This window comes from Bos grunniens, chromosome 19, assembly GCF_055505025.1.
Source record: "Bos grunniens cultivar Pamir isolate PY7600 chromosome 19, Bosgru_T2T1.0, whole genome shotgun sequence".
Taxonomy (NCBI): domain Eukaryota; kingdom Metazoa; phylum Chordata; class Mammalia; order Artiodactyla; family Bovidae; genus Bos; species Bos grunniens.
Genome location: NC_141183.1, coordinates 15,865,805 through 15,886,785, shown reverse-complemented (window position 1 = coordinate 15,886,785; position 20,981 = coordinate 15,865,805). Strand labels below are relative to the sequence as shown.

The 20,981-nt window shown below is 37.7% G+C and overlaps 1 protein-coding gene across 9 annotated transcripts in view; it reads left to right on the top strand.

The window, feature by feature from the left end:
* Nucleotides 1-20,981, top strand: part of TANC2 (tetratricopeptide repeat, ankyrin repeat and coiled-coil containing 2) — a 363,482-nt gene that overhangs the window by 114,977 nt on the left and 227,524 nt on the right. For 6 of the 9 annotated variants that reach the window (XM_086357064.1, XM_086357062.1, XM_086357067.1 and 3 more), the window contains exon 4: nucleotides 19,200-19,382. In XM_086357064.1, coding sequence (XP_086213190.1) covers nucleotides 19,200-19,382 — 183 coding nt within the window. The remainder of the gene's footprint in view (nucleotides 1-19,199; nucleotides 19,383-20,981) is intronic. The other 3 variants (XM_086357066.1, XM_086357065.1, XM_086357063.1) reach the window with 1 other exon arrangement.

The window sequence follows — 20,981 nt, the reverse complement described above, 5'->3', positions numbered from 1 at the left end:
CTGCCTAAATCAGATTCCACCCCACTCCTTAAGATTGCTGCCCCTGGGCACTTCCTGCTCCTTGCATCTCTTGCTTTTGTGGTTCAAACAGACCTGGAAACACTCTCATCTTTCACAGTTATCCTCCTACACATACTCTGGGCTATAATTTGCCCACTCCAGTTGCATCTAGTTTCTGTCTCCCATGGATTTCTGAACATTTCTCCTCCATTATTGATTTTCTGTTTTGTTTTATAATGCTTTAAGAGTTTATTCTTTTTTAAGATCCATCTTCTGTCATTTCCACACCACCTGTGTTGTTGCCATTTTCATCGGAACTACCATCATTTCTTTACTTTACTGCTGTTAGAGTGTCCTAACTTTTTATTTCTATTCTTGCCAACATATAATCTGTTGTCCATTTGATAGCTTTTACTGCTTTTGTTAAAACAAATCAAGTCATTATTTCCCCACATTTGAAAAGAAATTCTCTAGTGTCTTCCTGTCACATTCAGAATAAAGTGTAAAGCCTTTATCATTCCTTGTGTAACCTGACCTGAGCTGACCTTTCCCTAGTACTTTACAACCTCCCACTCCCTTCATTATCCACTTTGTTTCATCTCTGTTGGCCTTTTTGCTTAAACACGTTAAGAGTGTTTTCAGGGTCTGTAGGTTTGTGCCTTCTTGACTGAAGAACTATGGGTTTCTGCTTGGGAAAGAGTGGCCTTCTCTTTGACCTCCTGAACACTCAGCTCTAATCTTCGTAATAATTGCCACTAACTCGTGTTTATTTACTTGTTCATTGTTGTCTGAGCAGCTGGAAAATTAGTTTCATCTGAGCAGAGACTTTGTCTAATGACAAAGAACACTTGCACATAAAGTTTTTTCAGTATTTGTCGAATGAAGGAACGCACGAGTATCTAGCAGTCAGCGTGCATGGGAAAGTATGTGGATGTATCCAGGACACATGTGAATCCAATATTCACCTGTTACTTACGTAGCTGAGGAAGTAAAGCAGCAGTGTGAGAAATTTGTTGGATGTGTGTAGTTTGTCAGACTGTCAGCTGTCTGTTGATTTGTGAAATGAGGCTCTTTTTAAAATAAGACTGTAAAACGGATTGTGACCCTAGTATAATCTTCTAAGATTGGGTGGTTATTTTCTGCTTTCCATTGTAGCATTTTGTATATTATTGGGTTATGTTATTTACTATATTTGGTCTTATTTGTCTGTTGGAGCTCTATTTTTCTTAGCAGTCTAGAAGTTCATTAATGGTAAGATCTTAGCGTCTAGCACAGTGCCAGTATCCACATTTAGGCCATCGAACTGATGGAGGAAGCTTATCAGTTCTAGGAATTCTGTTTCTGTATTTTAGGAATCATGGGTTACTTCATCAAAATTGTTTTTTTGTTTTTGTAGTAGCTCCATTTTCTGAATCAAATGATTTTTCATTAGAGATTATCTATACATAAGCGGAACTTACTGGTTCTAAATACTGAATAGATATATGAGCCATTGTGATATGGTTGAAACCCAGTTTTGATTTACTTCTGCAAAGATAGCATCACGCAGGCATTAGACTCTGGTATGCAAGATGTATATTAGTATAATAATGCCTAAGATCACTCATGCTGGAGACTGGGAGATTGTACAGTGTTTGAGTTTGTGTAATTCCCATTATTTGTAGCCAGTTTCATTTGATTATTACACATTGGTGTATCTATAGTAATAATAATACTACATTTTCAAATAGGCTGTCTCCTGGTTCTTTGTCTTTCCTTGTAAATATAAAATTTTTTAAAGTGAAATGCTCATGCACTTGAAACATATACAAATTATTCTTTAGTCTGGTGACAATGATTTCTTTAGTAAACCAATAGTATTATATAGAATGGTAAGGAAAATGATTTCAATATTCAGTATATCATTTCTTCATCTCAGTGTAATAGTGTAACTGGCATAGTGGCATTACTCATGTACAGGATTGTTTTGTTATTTTAGTACTTTCTCATTCTGATAAAAATTATTTTGCTTTCAACATAGATTGCTTTAGGAATAAAGAAAAAAATTAACAACACATATGTGCCGAGCTCTGAACTAGGTGTCTTCACAGAATCCTCATTTAATTCTCTAATTTAATTTAATCCTCATTTAATTCTCAGAATAATGCTGTGAAGTGTGTATTATTTTCAGTAGAAAAGTATTTCAGACTTTACACTAATCTACATAGAAAGTTTCAAATCAGCCTTATTGGTAGCATGTGTTTAGAATCTTTTCATTCTGATATTTAAAACACAAATTTGTTTGTTGGTGGTTGGATCAACAGACTTGAAAAGATCCGACCTTAAATGATAAACCTCTCCATGTGTGCTAAGTTGCTTCAGTTGTGACTGACTCTTTGCAACCCTGTGGCTTGTAGCCCACCAGGCTCCTATGTCCATGGGATTCTCCAGGCAAGAACACTGGAGTGGGTTGCCGTGCCCTCCTCCTGGGATCTTCCCAACCCAGGGACTGAACCTGCGTCTCCTGCCTCGTGGGCAGATTACCACTGAGCCACCAGGGAAGCCTGCTGAAGTGTCTCTATTTCTAGTCGTATGTGTCTTCTGAGATTTAACTTCTTATTGATATTCCTTCTGTAACACTTTCTTCCAAAAATATTAACCTTGAAATTGGCCCTCTAGTCACCAGTTTCTTATTCTCTTACCAGTTTCTTATTATCTTAGGGTGCTCGGGATGTGTCAGAATGTGTTTATATATATCAATCACACCATATTTTTAATGTGAGTTATAGTAATCATATTAAGTAAAAAAATTATTTTTACCAAACAATGTAGACGTACAAAAAGGATATGTTAGGGCTTCTTCCTCTTCTGCTCCCTGGAAGTAACTAGTATTAACTATATTCAGTCTGCATCCTTCCATGTTTTCCCCTAAATTCATACTGGCACAGGCATGGATGTGTGTGTATTTGTGTTAGTTGGAATATTTAAACATATAAAATGCAATTTTAGTTTTCTTCTCCCTCAGTTAACAGTATAGCATGGCCATCCCTCCAGGAACATACTTAAATTCTAATTTCTTAAAATCTGTATAATCCTTTTTAACTAAATAATTCATAATTTATTCCACCATTTCCTCATCTATGAGTGTTCAGATTTTCAGAGTGGTTCATGATAATTTATTTAGCAATATCTTACACACTTGGAATATGCAACCCTAAGCACATTTTGTGTCAGAACATACTAAGGATCCTACTTAATATTATGGTAATTGGCCTAGTGAACACTAGAAGGCTTATAGACGTCACTCCTTGCTTATACATATTTATGGATGAAAAGGAATAAAAGTAGAGTGGCTAAAAAGGTTGAAAAAGGTATGTTGGACATTTAGAAATATTTTCATTTAAAAATTTATCTGGATTTTTCTGGTAAGAGATAAAAATGACAAAACCTCTTTGAAAAACTTCATGAATTTTAATGAAGAGTCATGAAGAGTTGAGTAACAAAGGATGAGGAGGGAACCTACTAGTGAAGCCTAGGGTAAAATTATTATCTAGTAAATACACTTTGTGCTTTGTTTTGTTTGAGGACTAGGCTGGATTTAATGTTTTATTTTTACTGAAAAATTCAAGCGTTGGTTCCCACAAGGGGGCAGGCTAAGACAATCTGAAAACCTTGACACTATAAACAATATTTATTTTAAATTCATAATATATTTACTATGAAGGAAGAGGAAGTCTCTAGAGACTAGAAATGAGTAGCGAGACAACTGACTGACCATCCTGAGAAGGGTACCATATTGGAGGCATCCACCTGCCTCTTCCCCAGTACATGTGTGAACTTTTGGTGGGTTGGACACTCAGCTGTGGCTATAGTCAGGTTGGCCTTGGTAAGCAGAAGTCCATATTGCAGAACCCATGTATAAATTGCATTCCTGCTATCATGGCCTCTTTGTTAACAAGCCCATTGGACAAAGATAGAATGGCTGGGTAAAGAGACTAGCCAAGTCCTCCAAACTGGTCATCTTATTTCCAGGGTTATTAAGCACCTTCTCTGTAGAGTTTGCTCTTTGGTAAGCATTCCCAGGGAACATAAATTTTTTCATACTCTGTGCCCTTTCAAAGAGGTCTGTCCATATACCTTATCTCCAGAATTCCTTGTCACCAGTTCTCTAATTATTCCTTCTGAATCTCTGGATATCCAGTCATACCATTAAACACCATCCAGGAGTTGGTATAGAACAGTATCTCTGTCACCTCTCCTTCCAGGCAAAATGAACGACTAGATACCCTGTTCAAACTTCTGCCCTGGAAGGTGTTCCCTTCACCACTGTCCTTCAGGACTACCCCAGAATCGTGCAGTAGTATTATTGTTATCTGCATGTTATCATGCAGAGCTATGAGTCAACCAGCTTACTTTTTTTTTTTTTCCTTAGGTTTGTTGTAGAGAATTCTCCATGAGATAAAATATTAATGCGTCCAGGTGGAGAGAAAATAGGCACTATAGCAAGAATTAGGAACCTTGGGCTTCTGGGCCACTTGCTTATGCAAATTATTTATGCATTCAGAATTTGCTCAAGCGCAGTCTCCTGTACAACTCTTCCTTTTGATAATGAAGTACTTCAGTATACACTCATGGCTTCCCTTGTGGCTCAGCTGGTAAAGAATCCACCTGCAATGTGGGAGACCTGAATTCGATCCCCGGGTTGGGAAGATCCCCTGGAGAAGGGAATGGCTACCTACTCCAGTATTCTGGCCTGGAGAATTACATGGACTGTATAGTCCATAGGGTCACAAAGAGTCGAATGTGACTGAGTGACTTTCACTTCACTTCAATACACACCCAACCATAGTGCTTTGTTGATCCAACAGAGCTTAGTTCATGATGGGCTGTCCAGGTCACATGGTAACATGGTGGCCCATGTCAGTCAGTCAGTCATTTCAGTCGATCAGTCATGTCTGAATCTTTGCGACCCCATGGACTGCAGCACACCAGGCCTCCCTGTCCGTCACCAACTCCCAGAATCTACGCGAACTCATCTCTGTGGAGTCGGTGATGCCATCCAACCATCTCATCCTCTGTCATCCCCTTCTCCTCCTGCCTTCAATCTTTCCTAGCAAAAGGGTCCTCTCAAATGAGTCAGTTCTTTGCATAAGGTGGCCAAAGTATTGGAGTTTCAACTTCAACATCAGTCCTTCCAATGAACACTCAGGACTGATCTCCTTTAGGATGGACTGGTTGGATCTCCTTGCAGTCCAAGGAACTCTCAACAGTCTTCTCCAAAACCACAGTTCAAAAGCATCAATTCTTTGGCGCTCAGCTTTCTTTATAGTCCAACTCCTTACATGACTACTAGAAAAACCATAGCCTTGACGAGATGGACTTTTGTTGGTAAAGTAATGTCTCTGCTTTTTAATATGCTGTCTAAGTTGGTCATAATTTTCTTTCCAAGGAGTAAGCGTCTTTTAATTTCATGGCTGCAGTCACCACCTGCACTGATTTTGGAGCCCAGAAAAATAGTCAGCCGCTGTTTCCCCATCTATTTCTCATGAAGTGATGGGACCAGATGCCATGATCTTAGTTTCCTGAATGTGGAGCTTTAAGCCAACTTTTTCACTCTCCTCTTTCACTTTGATCAAGAGGCTATTTAGTTGTTCTTCACTTTCTGCCATAAGGGTGGTGTCATTTGCGTATCTGAAGTTATTAACATTTTTCCTGACAATCTTGATTCCAGCTTGTGCTTCCTCCAGCCCAGTGTTTCTCATGATGTACTCTGTATATAAGTTAAATAAGCAGGGTGACAATATACAGCCTTGATGTACTCCTTTTCCTATTTGGAACCAGTCTGTTGTTCCATGTCCAGTTCTAACTGTTGCTTCCTGACCTGCATACAGGTTTCTCAAGAGGCAGGTCAGGTGGTCTGGTATTCCCATCTCTTTCAGAATTTTCCACAATTTATTGTGATCCACACAGTCAAAGGCTTTGACATAGTCAATAAAGCAGAAATAGATGTTTTTCTGGAAATCTCTTGCTTTTCTGATGATCCAACAGATGTTGGCAATTTGATCTCTGGTTCCTCTGCCTTTTCTAAATCCAGCTTGAACATCTGGAAGTTCACGGTTCAAATATTGCTGAAGCCTGGCTTGGAGAATTTTGAGCATTACTTTACTAGCATGTGCTGCTGCTGTTGCTAAGTCACTTCAGTCATGTCCGACTCTGTACGACCCCATAGATGACAGCCCACTAGGCTCAGCTGTCCCTGGGATTCTCCAGGCAAGAACACTGGAGTGGGTTGCCATTTCCTTCAATGCATGAAAGTGAAAAGTGAAAGTGAAATCACTCAGTTGTGTCTGACTCTTCACGACCCCATGGACTGCAGCCTACCAGGCTTCTCCGTCCATGGAATTTTCCAGGCAACAGTACTGGAATGGGTTGCCATTGCCTTCTCCATACTAGTGTGTGAGATGACTGCAGTTATGTGGTAGTTTGAGCATTCTTTGGCATTGCCTTTCCTTGGGATTGGAATGAAAGCTGATCTTTTGCAGTCCTGTGGCCACTGCTGAGTTTTCCAAATTTGCTGACATATTGAGTACAGCACTTTCACAGCATCATCTTTTAGGATTTGAAATAGGTCAACTAGAATTCCATCACCTCCACTAGCTTTGTTCATAGTAATGCTTCCTAGGGCCCACTTGACTTCACATTCCAGGATGTCTGGCTCTAGATGAGTGATCACACCATTGTGATTATCTGGGTCATGAAGATCTTTTTTGTACAGTTCTGTGTATTCTTGCCACCTCTTCTTAATATCTTCTGCTTCTGTTAGGTCTGTACCATTTGTGTCATTTATTGAGCCCATCTTTGCATGAAATGTTCCCTTGGTATCTCTGATTTTCTTGGAGATCTCTAGTCCTTCCCATTCTATTGTTTTCCTCTATTTGCACTGATCACTGAAGAAGGCTTTTTTATCTCTGCTTGCTATTCTTTGGAACTCTGCATTCAAATGGGTATATCTTTTCTTTTCTCCTTTGCTTTTTGCTTCTCTTCTTTTCACAGCTATTTGTAAGGCCTCCTCAGACAGGCATTTTGCCTTTTTGCATTTCTTTTTCTTGGGGATGGTCTTGATCCCTGCCTCCTGTACAATGTCACAAACCTCCGTCCATAGTTCATCAGGTACTTTGTATATCAAATCTAGTCCCTTAAATGTATTTCTCACTTCTGAGCAAGCGTTTATTCTATGGCCCTGTGGTAAGCCAAAAGCTGTTTTTCACAAAACGGTAATAGTTATTTGCACAGGATGGCATAGCTTTTTCATAAAATTCTAGAGATCTGCCCAGAGTTCACCTAAAGTTGTGCAGTAATCTTGAAGAATCCCTAACTAGCACTGATACATCAGGCACTTGGGTTATATAACCCAAGTGGCAAAGCAGCTGTTACAGCAGCCCATAAGTGTTGCAGAGCCCTCAACTGTTGTGAGCCTCCTCACATCAAACAGTCTTGGTAAATGGTTCATAGTTGCGTACCCAAAGGAGGTACAGATTGCTTCAAAATTCCAAAGAGGTTTCTTGGGCATTGTGCCTCTTTCTCAGTATTAAAACAAAGTAGGTGCAGCACCTTCTTCACCTTGGAAGGGATGTCTTGAATTTCTCAAAACCGTAGGGCTCAGGGAAAGTTTACCAGTGTGGAAGACCTGTGCATTTCTGTGGAGTTTATTTCCCGCCCTCTGGCATGCACGCATGTGTTTTATCAAAGTGTTTAGATCAGTTGCTGCCTCTTGTTCACCAAGTCTTATCAGCATGAAATTATCAAAGTAGTAGACCAGCATGGTACCCTTATAGAATAGAAAGGCAGTTAAGGTCCCTGTGGATTAGATTATTACTAAGAGCAGGAGAATTAGTAGGTAAGCACAGTGAAAATGTATAGCTGGCCTTATAGCTGAATGCTTACTGTTTATGATGATCTCATTCTCAGGTCTATAACTGCAAACCTTGTGCCAGGAGTATGTTGACTTTCTTTAGGAATAAAATCATACCTAAAGCAGCAGCAGCAGTGGTATTCACGACCTGAATAAGTTACAAAAATTCACTGTCATTCTCCAAGATGTGTCTATCTTCTGCACAGGCCGTGTGGATGAGTTGAATGGGGATGTAATAAAAGTCATCATCCTTCGCTCCTTCCAGTGTTTAGTGATTGGATCATACTTTTTATGTTATACTCTGGAAACTAACTGAACTTCAGTACAGTAGTCATTGGCCACATATAGCTGTTGAGTATTTGAAATGTGTCTGGTCTAAAAGGAGATGTGTTGTATGCATGAAATACACATCAGATTTTGAGACTTTCTGTCTTTCTGTTCATTCAAGAATGTTTGCCTTTACATTTTGAAGCATTGTTGTAATAGTTGCTTTAAGGTCTTTGGTATTTAATTCGAGTATGTGTAATCTTGGGAATAACATCTGTCTATTGACTTTTCTTTCTCATGTTGAGACGTTTGTGTTTCTTTGTATGCCATATGATTTTAGATTATATCCTGGATGTTTTGAGTATTATGATATGTGACCCTAGGTTTTATTTAAGTTCTAAGGAGAATGTTTTGCGTGTGTGTGTGTGTGTGTGTGTGTGTGTGTGTGTCAGTGTCAGTGGCTAGTTGACCGGATTATATTCAGGCACACATTCCTACCTGCATTCTGGGCCTGTGGTTCCAATGTCTGTTCAGTTTTCTGAGTATTTCATGTGATTCAATGTCCATTCTGGGACCAGAATGGTAGTAAGTACATCTTATTGTTCTGTTCTCAAAGCCTGTGGTAAGGCTGTTTAGGGTCACACCATGCACACGGAACTCAGAAGTGAGCCCAGAAGTTCATATACAACTTGATGGGATTGTTTGCTTGTTATGCCTCCATACCCCAGTGTTACCAACATTTTCCAGTCCTCAGACTCTCCTTTAGCCCTCTGGCTAATTCCATTCCATTGTTCAGTTCCTGAGACTGTGTCTGTATCCAGGTCAAGTGATAAGCAGAGAGATTTAAAAAACAATGAGAATTTGCCTCACATTCTTGGGATTATAATTCTTGGGGTCATGAAAAAGAGCTCACTTCTCCCAGAGTTCTAGGTACTTGCCCAGTCACCATGAACATCTCTTTGCTGCTACTGCTGTAGAATTGTTTGGATACCAGAAGAGAAGAGAAGGGAGGAAAGAGGGATTTCCCCCAGTCTCTCACACCAACATGTTGCCCCCTTTCATTTTCCTCATGAGAAAGGGAGGGATTTTCTTAGAGTCTTTCCTTAATCTCATGAACACTTCTGAATTTGGGGCTGTCTTTGAGTCCAGGCCAGGCAATTCCTGAGAAAAAACATGGTAAACTCACACAACTTCAGTGGGACTTCATATTCTGTGCTCCTTTCTGAATCTACCTGCAACTGTTTATTTTCATAGCCTTCAGATAGCTTCCCTGATAGCTCAGTTGGTAAAGAATCTGCCTGCAATGCAGGAGACCCTGGTTCAATTCCTTGGTGGGGAAGATCCCTTGGAGAAGGGATAGGCTACCCACTCCAGTATTCTTGGGCTTCCCTGGTCACTCAGCTGGTAAAGAATCCGCCTGCAATGCGGGAGACCTGAGTTCGATCCTAGGTTGGGAAGACCCCCTGGAGAAGGGAAAGGCTACCCACTCCAGTATTCTGGCCTGGAGAATTCCACGGACTGTATAGTGCATGGGGTCACAGAGTCGGCCATGACTGAGTGACTTTCACTTGATGTATTCTTTTTGTTTGGTTTTTGTTTGTGTATTTATTTTTACTAGTTTTATATTTTAGAGTAGTTTCACTTTCACAGCAGAATTGAGTGGAAAATACAGAGTTTCTGTTTGCCTCTTGCACCCACACACCCATAGCCTCCCCTACCAGAGTGGTACATTTGTTACAATAGGTGAACCTGCATTGACACATCATTATCACCCAAAGTTCATAGTTTACATTATGGTTCACTCTTGATACTATACATTCTATGGAGTTTGACAAATATATAATGATATATATCCACTATTACAGTATCATATAGGAAGACTTCCCTAAAAATCCTCTATACTAACATAATTTCTATAGTCTAAAATAAATATAAACAGCAAGTAATCAGTCATTAGCAAAAAAATAATAATAATAAAGCAAGAAATGCACATTAAAATGATGTATAACCTAAACATGTTTATCTAAGAATGTATTCTAATATCTTTCCCTCTCCACAGTCCCTGGGAACCACTGATCTTTTTACTGTTTCATAGTTTTGCCTGTTTCAGAATGTCATACAGTTGGAATCATACAGTATGTACCCTTTTCCGATTGGCTTCTTTCACTTGGTAATATACATTTAAGGTTCCTCCATGACATCGCATGACTTGTTAGCTCATTTTTTTTTTTTAATGCTGAATAATATCAGTTGTTTGGATGTCCTAGTGTGTCTATCCATTTACCTACTGAAAGGGCATCTTGGTTGCTTCCACATTTTGACAGTTGTTAATAAAGCTGCCATTAATATCCATGTGCAGGTTTTTGTGTCGATTTCAGTTCACTGAAATGAGTTTTCAGTTCAGTGGGTAACAAGGAGCATGGCTGCTGGATTGAAAGGTGAGAGTATGTTTAGTTTTGTAAGAAACTGCCAAGTTGTCTTCCAAAGTAGCTGTACCGTTTTTTCGTTCCCACCAGCAGTGAATGAGAGATCCTGTTGCTTCACATCCTCACCAGCATTTGGTGTTGTCAGTGCTTTGGATTTTGGCCGTTCTAATAAGTGTGCAGTGGTGTCTTGTGTTGTTTTAATTTATAATTCTCTAATGACATATGGTGTTGAATATCTTCTTCATATTGCTGATTTGCTTCTATAGTGAGGTGTCTGTTCAGGTCTTTTGCCCATGTTTTAATTTTTTTTTCTTGTCATTGAGTTTGTATACTTAGGATATTTTTAAATTTTTAAATATGAAGCTTGGGTTCTCATTTTCTTAGCAGTGTCTTTCACAGAGCAGACATTTTAAATTTTAATAAAGTCTAGATCATCCATTATTTCTTTCAGGATCATGCCTTTGGGACTGTTTCTGAAATCTCATCACCATACTCAAGGTTATCTAGATTTTTCCATGTGATATTCCTGGAGTTTTACACTTTTGCCCATTACATTTAACTCTGTGATCCATTTTCAGTTAATTTTTTGTGAAGGATGTAAGATCTGTGTCTAAATTTATTATTTGGATTATGGATGTCCAGTTGTCTAAAGATCATTTGTTGAAAAGACTTCTCTTTTCTCCGTTGTGTTGCCTTTGCTCCTTTGGTGGTATTTACGTGGGTCTGTCTGGGCTTTCTGTTGTGTTGCATTGATTTCCTTGTCTCTTCTTTCGTCAGTACTACACTGTCTTCATTACCGTAGCTTTGTAGGGCGTCTTCGAAGTTCAGTAGTATTGGTCCTCCATCTTTGTTCTTCTCCTTCAAATATCAGGTTGGCTATTCTGGGTCTTTTGCCTCTCCACATCAATGATAGAGTCAAGGTCAACAAAATAAATTACTGAGATTTAATTGGGTTTGTAGTAAGTCTTGGAGAAGGCAATGGCACCCCACTCCAGTACTCTTGCCTGGAAAATCCCATGGACGGAGGAGCCTGGAAGGCTGCAGTCCATGGGGTAGCTAAGAGTCGGACACGACTGAGCGACTTCCTTTCACTTTTCACTTTCCTGCATTGGAGAAGGAAATGGCAACCCACTCCAGTGTTCTTGCCTGGAGAATCCCAGGGACGGGGGAGCCTGGTGGGCTGCCGTCTATGGGGTCGCACAGAGTCGAATACGACTGAAGCGACTTAGCAGCAGTAGTAAGTCTATTAGTTTGAGGAGAATTGACATTTTTATAGTTTCGTCCTGTGCATTCATGAGCGTGGAGTTTCTCGCCGTTTGTTTAGATCTTCTGCAACTTCTTTCATCAAGAGGTTTTGTAGTCTTCCTCCTAGATCTTCTGTATATTTTGTTAGAATTATACCTAAGTGTTTCGTTTTTAAATCCACAGTTTCATGACTTCACCATCCTTGCCGTATCTGAGGCTGGTCTGGTGCATGCACTGTCTCCTTGTGCTGGGTTGTTGTGTTTGTTTATTTGTTTTTATTTAAGTGTGCCTTGTAAGTTTCTGCTGAAAGGTGAACATAGTATACTGGATAAAATTAACTGCAGTAAATAATAATGTAATTTTAATGTGGGAGTAGGGGGGGCAGCATCTTTTGTCCTGTGATTTTGGCGAGCTTATGCCCCTGGACTGTGAACTTTGCCAGTGCCTCTGAGTTATTGTGTTCCATTGATTTTGTGTCCATTCTTTTGCCAATACCACCTGCTGTCTAGATTGCAGTAACTTTACATTAGTCTTGAAGTTAGGTACTGCGAGAGTCCAAACATTGATTTTATTGTTCAGAATTAGTCTATCCTAGTCCCTTTATTTTTACGTAAAAATTTAAAATCAGCTTTTTGATTTCTACAAAAATAATTGCCCACTGGATTTTCATTAGGATTACTTTAAATCTATAGATTAGTTTGACACTTAGCATCAAAAAATCTTCTGATCCAGGAACATAGTATATCTCTTCATTTAGGTCATCAGTTTCTTTCATCAGTGTTTCGTAGTTTTTAGCATACAAATATTGTACATATTTTGTTAGATTTATTCCTAATTTCATGTTTTTAACGGTGCTGTTTTAATGTTACTGGTTTAATTTTTTTTATTTTCCACATATTCATTGCTGGAATATAGAAAGACACCTGCTTCTTGTATATGGACTCTGTAACCTTTGAGTTTGCCTAACTCACCTTTTTTTTTTTTTTTTTTTCCCTAGTGGCTTTTTTTTTTTTGTAGATTTCTCAAAATTTTTTACCTAGGCAGTCATGCTATCTGATACATGACCCTGTGCTAGTTATTACTCTTCTCTTGGCCTGTTTCCTGCTTGATATATGGACTTGTTATGAGACTATTACTGAGTAATGGAGTGATATAAGTTAAAAGGATGTTTGGAATAATTTTAGGCAAAATTCCTTTGTTTGTGAAATATGTAAAAGCCCATTGGTTTTAAGTTTATCACTGTGCTGTGTTTTGTTTCTCTGAGTACTTTTTAAGAATAAGCTTTTAATAACATATAAACTGGAAAATTCACAAATTATATCAAAAGCCTTTAGCATGATAATTCATTAATGAGTTATCATGCTAAAGGCTTTTGATTTATAAGTTTTATTTGTGGTCATTTATGCAACTTGAAAACTTAAGGCAGTTCTGTAGAACAGGTATGGCCTTTGGCTAAAGAATTTCTTTAATAACTTGAAATTTAATATTTCCTAATCATCTGCACTGAATATAAGACTTAGTGAAGACTGAAATTTTTATTGAATCATAATTGCTCCTAACATTACTTTAGTGTCCATATACTTGGTATCCTTGTGCTTTCTCAGTGCAACTTTTGAATGCTTAATTACCAGGTACCTAGCATAATTGAATTTTTTTCGGTGATATTAGCAGTTTATTTTCTCTGCCCATATCTCTATCACATTATTTTAGTAATTTTTACTCTGAAGCAGGACAAAGTGAGTGGTAGGAAAAAGAAAGATAGAAAATGAAGGTTGAATAGTTTGGGGTGCCAGTAGATACTATCTTGCATGCATACCAGGTCGCTTCAGTCATGTCTCACTGTTTGTGATCCTATGGACTATAGCCCGCGAGGCTCTTCTGTCCATGGGAATCTCCAGGAAAGAATAATGGAGTGGGTTGCCATGCCCTTTTCCAGGGGATCTTCCCAACCCAGGGATAGAACCCATGTCTCTTCCATCTCCTGCATTGGCAGGTGGGTTCTTTACCACTACAGCACCTGGGAAGCCCCAGGTACCGTCTTACATGCTTGGTAAATTGGATTTCAATTTTTTTACTTCCTTACTGGTTATAAAATTGTTCATCCATTCCTTTTACTGTGTAGCTTTTTCGTGGTTCCCACTGAAATGGGCCAAGTGTATTTCCATGCTCCATTGATGTCTTAACTTGGACTTACTTGGGCCAGTAAAGTGTTAGTGAACAGAGGTCTTAAATACACTCTTCTGATTTAACATGGTCTCCTGCAGCCCTATGATCTTCCATGGGAAGAGCATGCCCCACGTATTCGCTGAAACATATTTTTATAGTTTTTTCTCTATAGCTACAATGAGTTCAAGCACAATTTATAGGGCAGAGAAGATAGAGGAAAAATATTTTTAAGCAGAAAAGTAAACTAGGACATCCATACTGGACTAATTGCAGTATTATTCCTTAAGGAGTATTATTAGAGTCTAAAATTATCAGCCAAGATTTAACATTGGAAAATTTCAAGTGAAAAGAAGTATTTCACTAAATCCAGTGCATTCTTCTAGATACATATATATTTTTAAAAAACCTAATTGCGATTTTTCTTTAACTAGGGAACTATTACCCTGATGATATACCTCTTTGTTTGTAAACATGTAAAATACTACGTGCAAGTGCACGTGCTCAGTCGTGTCTCTTTGTGGCCCCATGGACTGTAGCCCGCCAGGCTCCCTCGTCCATGGAATTTTCCAGGCAAGAATACTGGAGTGGGCTGCCATTTCCTGCTCCAGGGGATCTTTCTGACCCAGGGATCGAACCTGCATCTCCTGCATTGGCAGGCAGATTCTTTACCATTGTGCCACCTGGGAAGTGTAAAATACTATAATTCCATATAAATTACAGTAAAATACTATAATTCCATATAAATTATAGTAAAATACTATAATTCCTTATAAATCAGTCTAGACATGAGACTGAAAGCCCCCAGATTAGAAATCTGTTAAGAAAGAGACTTGACAAATAGGTCTAGGAGATATAGTATTCATCTGATCACAGCTCCAGAGAGAAAGAGAAAAGAACCATTGGAAGAGAAGAATTAGTCAACATAGCTAAAGGAAGGACCTAGTGACTAATGAGAAATAAAAAGTTAAGACCTATTCTGGTAAAAGTTCTGAAATCCAAAGATAAGGAATAAGTCCTAGATTTCTACCAACAGAAGTTTTGGGGAAAGATAAGAGGGATCTGGACTATGGTAATAATAGAAGAAGTGAAGAGAACATGACAGATTTGAATTCTATTTGAGACTGATAATCTGCAGAATAGCTATTGCATTTGTTGCAAAGGGATGTGATGGAAAGAAATGAATGATTACTAGACTTTTGGTTTGAGTAAATACAGAAGACATGTAATATTTTTAATTGAGACAATTGTAACCATTTTATTGTGTACAATTCAGTGGACTTTAGTGCATTTACAGTGTTGTGCAAACATCACTGCTATATAATCCATCACCCCAGAAGGAAACCTGTACCTGTTAAGCATTCAGTCCCCATTCCTGTAGTCGTTCTTGGAAACCTAATCTCCTTTCTGTCTGGATTTGCTTTTTCTGAATATTTCATATAAATGGAATCATACAACACATAGCATTTTTTAGTCTGGCTTCTTTCACTTAGTATACTGTTTTCAAAGTTTTATCTGTGTTGTAGCATGAATCAAGCCTTCATTATTTTTATTGCTGAATAATATTTCGTCATAATATGTCACATTTTCTTTATTGATTCACCAGCTAATGATGTTTGAGTTATTTCAGTTTTGGGCTATTTTGAATAATGCTGCTGTGAATGCCCTGGTTTTTCCTTGAAAACCTGTTTCGTTGCCTTTGGGTATACACTTAGAAGGGGGTTGGACTGGATTAGATGGTAATTCTGTGACTAACTTTTTGAGGAACTGCAAAAATGTTTTAGACAGCAGCTATAATGTCTCATATTCCCACCAGCAGTGTATGAAGGTTCTAGTTTTTCCACATCCTTACCAACACTTCCCTGTTGTTGTTTTAACAGCATCACACTGAGTGTGAAGTGATATTGCATGTAATACCGTGTGCTTGTTTTTTAAAAAAATTTCCCCTCAGTTTTATTGAGATATGATAGACAAATAAAAATTGTATATATTTAAGGTGCGCAACATGATGTTTAATGAATACGTACATTGTGAAATGATTGCCACAGTCAAGCTGATTAAGATATCCATCACCTCACATGTTGACCCTTTTTGTATGTATGTGTGAGAATATTTGAGAGCTACTCTCTTAGCATATTTTAAGTATACAATATATTATTATTTGCTGTAGTCATGGTGTACATTAGGTCTCCAGAACTTACTCATCTAATAACTGAAAGTTTTTACCCTTTGACCAACATCTCCCTTTTGCCTCTACCCCCTAGCCCCTGGTAACCACCATTCTCCTTTCTGCTACTATGATTTTGACCTTATTTTTTTAGATTCCACATATAAGTGAGATTATGTGGAGATATTTCTTTCTGTGTCTGGTTATTAGCATAATGTCCCCCAGGTTCTCTGTTGTTACAAGTGAAAGGAGTCTTTTTTTTTTTAAGGCTGAATAGTATTCCTTGGAGAGAGAGAGAGAGTGTGTGTGTGTGTGTGTAAAATCGCATTTTCTTCATCCATCCATCGGCAGACACTGAAGTTGTTTCTATATTGTGGCTCCTTTGAATAATGCTGCAATGAACATGGGAGTGCAGAGATCTCTTGGAGATAGTGATTATTTTCCTTTTGGTGTATACTCAGAAGTAGGTTAGTTGGATCATATGATAGGTCTATTTTTAATTTTTGAGGACTCTCCATTACTGTTTTTCATAATGGTTGTACCAATTTATATTCCCACCAACAATGTATAGGGGTTCCTTTTTCTCTACATCATTGCCAATACTTGTTATCTTTTGACATTTTGATAATAACTGTCCTAACAGGTATGAGGTGGTATCTCATTGTGATTTTGATTTTTGTGATTGATGATTGTTGATGTTGATTGCTTTTTCATGTGCCTGTTGGCTCTTTGTATTTATTCTTTGGAAAATATTTATTCACATCCTTTGCCCATTTTTAGTTAGGTTTTGTTTTTGTTATTGAGTATGGGTACCTTACATATTTTTAGTATTAACCCCTTATCAGATATATGGTTTGCAAATATTTTCTCCCATTCTGTAGGTTGCTTTTTCATTTTGTTGATGCTTTCCTTTGCTGTGTAGAAACTTTTTAGTTTGATATAGTTTCACTTGTTTTTATTGGTTGTACTTTTGATGTCAAATCCAAAACAAAATCATTTTCAAGATGAATTTCATGGATTTTTCCTCCAAGGTTTTCTTCTAAGAACTTTATAATTTCAGGGCTTACGTTTGTCTTTAACCCATTTTCCGTTGATTTTTGTATGTGGGGTCAGACAAGGATCCAGTTTCACTTTTTGCATATGATTATGCATTTTTTCCAATACTGTTTATTGAAGAGACGGTCCTTTCCCCATTGTGTATTCTTGGTTCCCTGTCAAAGATTAGTTGACCACATATGCATGGATTTATTTCTAGATTCTCTGTTCTCTTGCACTGATCTATGTGTCTGTTTTTATGCTAGTACCAAACTGTTTTACTACTGCTTTGTAATATAATTTGAAATGAGGAAGTGTCAGCTTTGTTCTTCTGGCTCAAGATTACTTGATTACATTAGCTGTTTAGAGCTTTTGTGAAAGATTGTGAAGGAATTTTAGGATTGTTTTTCTTTTCTATTTCTGTGAAAAAATGTCATTGGAATTTTTATAGAGATTACATTGGATGTGTAGATTAGTTTGGGTAATAACATTTTAATGATTATTACAGTCTATTAACACAGGAAATCTTTCCATTTATTTATGTCTTCAGTTTCTTCATCAGTAGCTTATAGTTCTCAATGTACAGATCTTTCACCTTGGTTAAATACATTCCTAAGTATTTTAATCTGTTTGGCGTTAAGCATACTACTTTAAATTCTGTTCCTTATTGTTCTGTGTTCCCTCTGAGACTGTTTATTTTGGATAGTCTTTCTGACTTGCTTTTTTCATGTTATGTTTCTTTGTTATTGTTAGTTAAGGGTCAGATATTATATATGAAAATGGTGGAAATAATCTGAGACCAATGATGATGTTATCTTCCTCTGAGAAGATTTATGTTTGTTTCTGGCAGGCGCAGGCAATCTGAGATTGCCTTGATTAAATTTTGTGGTACACATTTGAAGCTGAACTTCAGTCCTGTCAAGGCCAGTCTAGTTTTGGTTTATACTCACTCCTAGAGTGTAGCCCTTTGGGGTTCCAAACAAAGTCCCTCTTAGAAACTTGGTTCTCCCAGCTTGTCCTCCCAGCTCTGTAAAACTGTCAATGACTTCTTAGCCTTTCAGATGCCACAAAATGAAAAGTGACCCCACATACAGGTCTCAGTCGTCTTGTAATTCTTCATCATGCTGTTAACTCTCCAGTGCCTTTAGGAAGATTTTAAAAACATATACAGTTGTAGTTTTCTTAGGGCAAATTGGTCTGAAGCATGTAATCTGCCATTACCAGAAGTAGAAGCCAACAGCATATCCGTGGAAGTAAACAACATATCATTTACTCTTTTTTTAAATGTTTGAGCAGATTCAAAAATCACCATATAATGTTAGTCTTACCCACTTCTATTTTCATGTACATTCTTGGAGAAAGAGAATAAGAAATAGTTACAATGATCCTACCAGGAATTACACAGATTACATTGTCAAGCAGGTGAATATCTTCTTTCATGCTGGTCTTATCAGGGACAATTGAAGATTGATGTTCTAATTATAACACTTGTTGTGTTGTACTACAATTATTATTTTTTAAAGATTTTTTTTTTGATGTGGACCATTTTCAAAGTCCCCGTTGAATTTGTCATAATATTGCTTCTGTTTTATGTTCTGTTTTTTTGGCCACGAGGCATGTGAGACCCCCAGCTCCTTAACCAGGGATTGAACCTGCACCCCACCCCTGCATTGGAGGTGAAGTCCCAACCACTCGACTGCCAGGGAAGTCCCCTGTAATTATTGTTTATATGACTGCGTTGCTCATGAAACAGTGAACCCTTACAAGGAGGAATCCTATCTTATTCTTGTTCAGTTTCTTAGTGCTAGACCTCAAAGTAAGTACCCAGTAATGGAGAAATGAACGAATGTGTTGCGAATACCTTTTTTGTCTTTTCAGAGTGAAGAATCAGTATCAGTATACACCATGCTGAGTCATCCAGAAAGGTCAGTTTTAATAGAGAAAAATTTTAGGAGATGAACCTCTTCTCACCAGCTCTTTTGTCCTGTCTTCTCCTGTTTCACAGGTGGCATCTCCACAGAAAGCGACTGTGCTTTTGAGCCAGACTACGCCGTCCCACCACTTCCCGTGAGTGAAGGTATGCAGCACATTCGGATTATGGAGGGCATGTCTCGCTCTCTTCCATCCTCCCCCTTACTCACACATCAGTCTATCAGTGTTCGGCTCCAACCTGTGAAGAAGTTAACTGGTAAGGACTTTACCTACATTGAGTATGTTTGACAGGAAACCTGACAGTATGCACTCTAGCTCATAGCAAATCTGTTTATGTGCATCTCTGGGTTTTTCCTCTTTGGCCTTTCTAATGTCACAGACTCTTGGAAAGTAGAGCTCCCACTGATTTTCATTTAGGAAATTAGACTAGTGCTCCTTTTGACAGATTGATGTATTTATTTTCTAAATGATCCATCTGTTGTGGACATATTTTTCCAGGCTTTCAGGAAATTTCTGGTTTTGCGAGAATATACTGTTGTTCTGATTGCATTTATCAGCTTGTTCATGTCAGATTACCAGATGGAGATATTGTAATTTTAGAATAATGAAAGTTTCATAGTTCAGTAAGGATACTTATTTTTTGTTTGAAATCTTGATTTGTATTTTTCATACCTATTTTTAACTGCTGATTTAGATGTTAACCTCTCCATGGTACTCTCCATGTTTACCTCTCCAACTTCTTAAAATATTCACTATAGTATAGGTTGTGGATTGACTTTAACATGATCTCGCAGTATGTATGGTACAGTCAGATCAAGTTGTTAGGTATCAAACTGTGTCTTTATTAAGTGAACTTTTATCTCTTAAAGATTTTTCAGGAAAGAAGATTTAATATGTTAAATGATACTTAAGTGCAAAAGTATGTATTCCTGGGTCATTTTGTTAGATTTCTTTTAATGTTATTAGTTTATATCCAGTATCAGTAAGTTGACTGGCATTGAATGGATTATGAGTGTATGGAGGCAAGAAATGAAGTCATTCCCAAAGGATGTATTGACTTCCTCCTATGTGTCTGGCATTGAGTTAGACAATAGAGTTGATTATCAAACAACAGTTCAAAAGAAAATAAAATGATGGGGGGGAAATGAGATTTTCAGACTCTTCCATCTATTTTGAATAAAACTTGTATTACAGTGTTTATAATTTTCATTAAAATGATAGTATTTATTCTGTAGACCTGCAGAGCATAAGTTATGCTCTTATATTATTTATTTTTGTTTTAGGCATCTTCAAATGACTGACTCAAAGTCTGTTTTGATTCTTGGATTAGGTAAAAATCAATAAAATAGCTTAATAGCATTTTACTAAAATACTTATTCCTTCTGTTATCTAAAAATAGGAAAATTATATGTAATTGGTCTTGAATAAAAATTTCAATGCTTAGAAATTTCCCCTTTTTCTTACAGTTTAAGGTATTATTGATTACTGAAAATGCAAATAACCAAATCTGATGGCTGCCAAGTGATATGCTTGATTTTACCACACAGATGGGAAGAAATAGCAAGAACAATTGTTTCCTTATAGAACTTAGCTATATTGCCCAAGATTTTAGAGATACCACTTTCCTGTCCCATTTGACTACTCCAGTTTGAACTTCAGCTTAAATAGACAACCTTTAGGTAACCCAAAAGATAAGTACATATAACAACAAAGCCAACAACATGCCTGAAAACAGAGAGGTGGTAGAGGGAAGCAGCAGTAAGTATCCTTGGTTAATTACATGTGTGAACTATTCAGGTTTAATATTATGGTGCTTGAAAGGTAAGTATCCTCTCAGATAATTTTGTTTTATTCA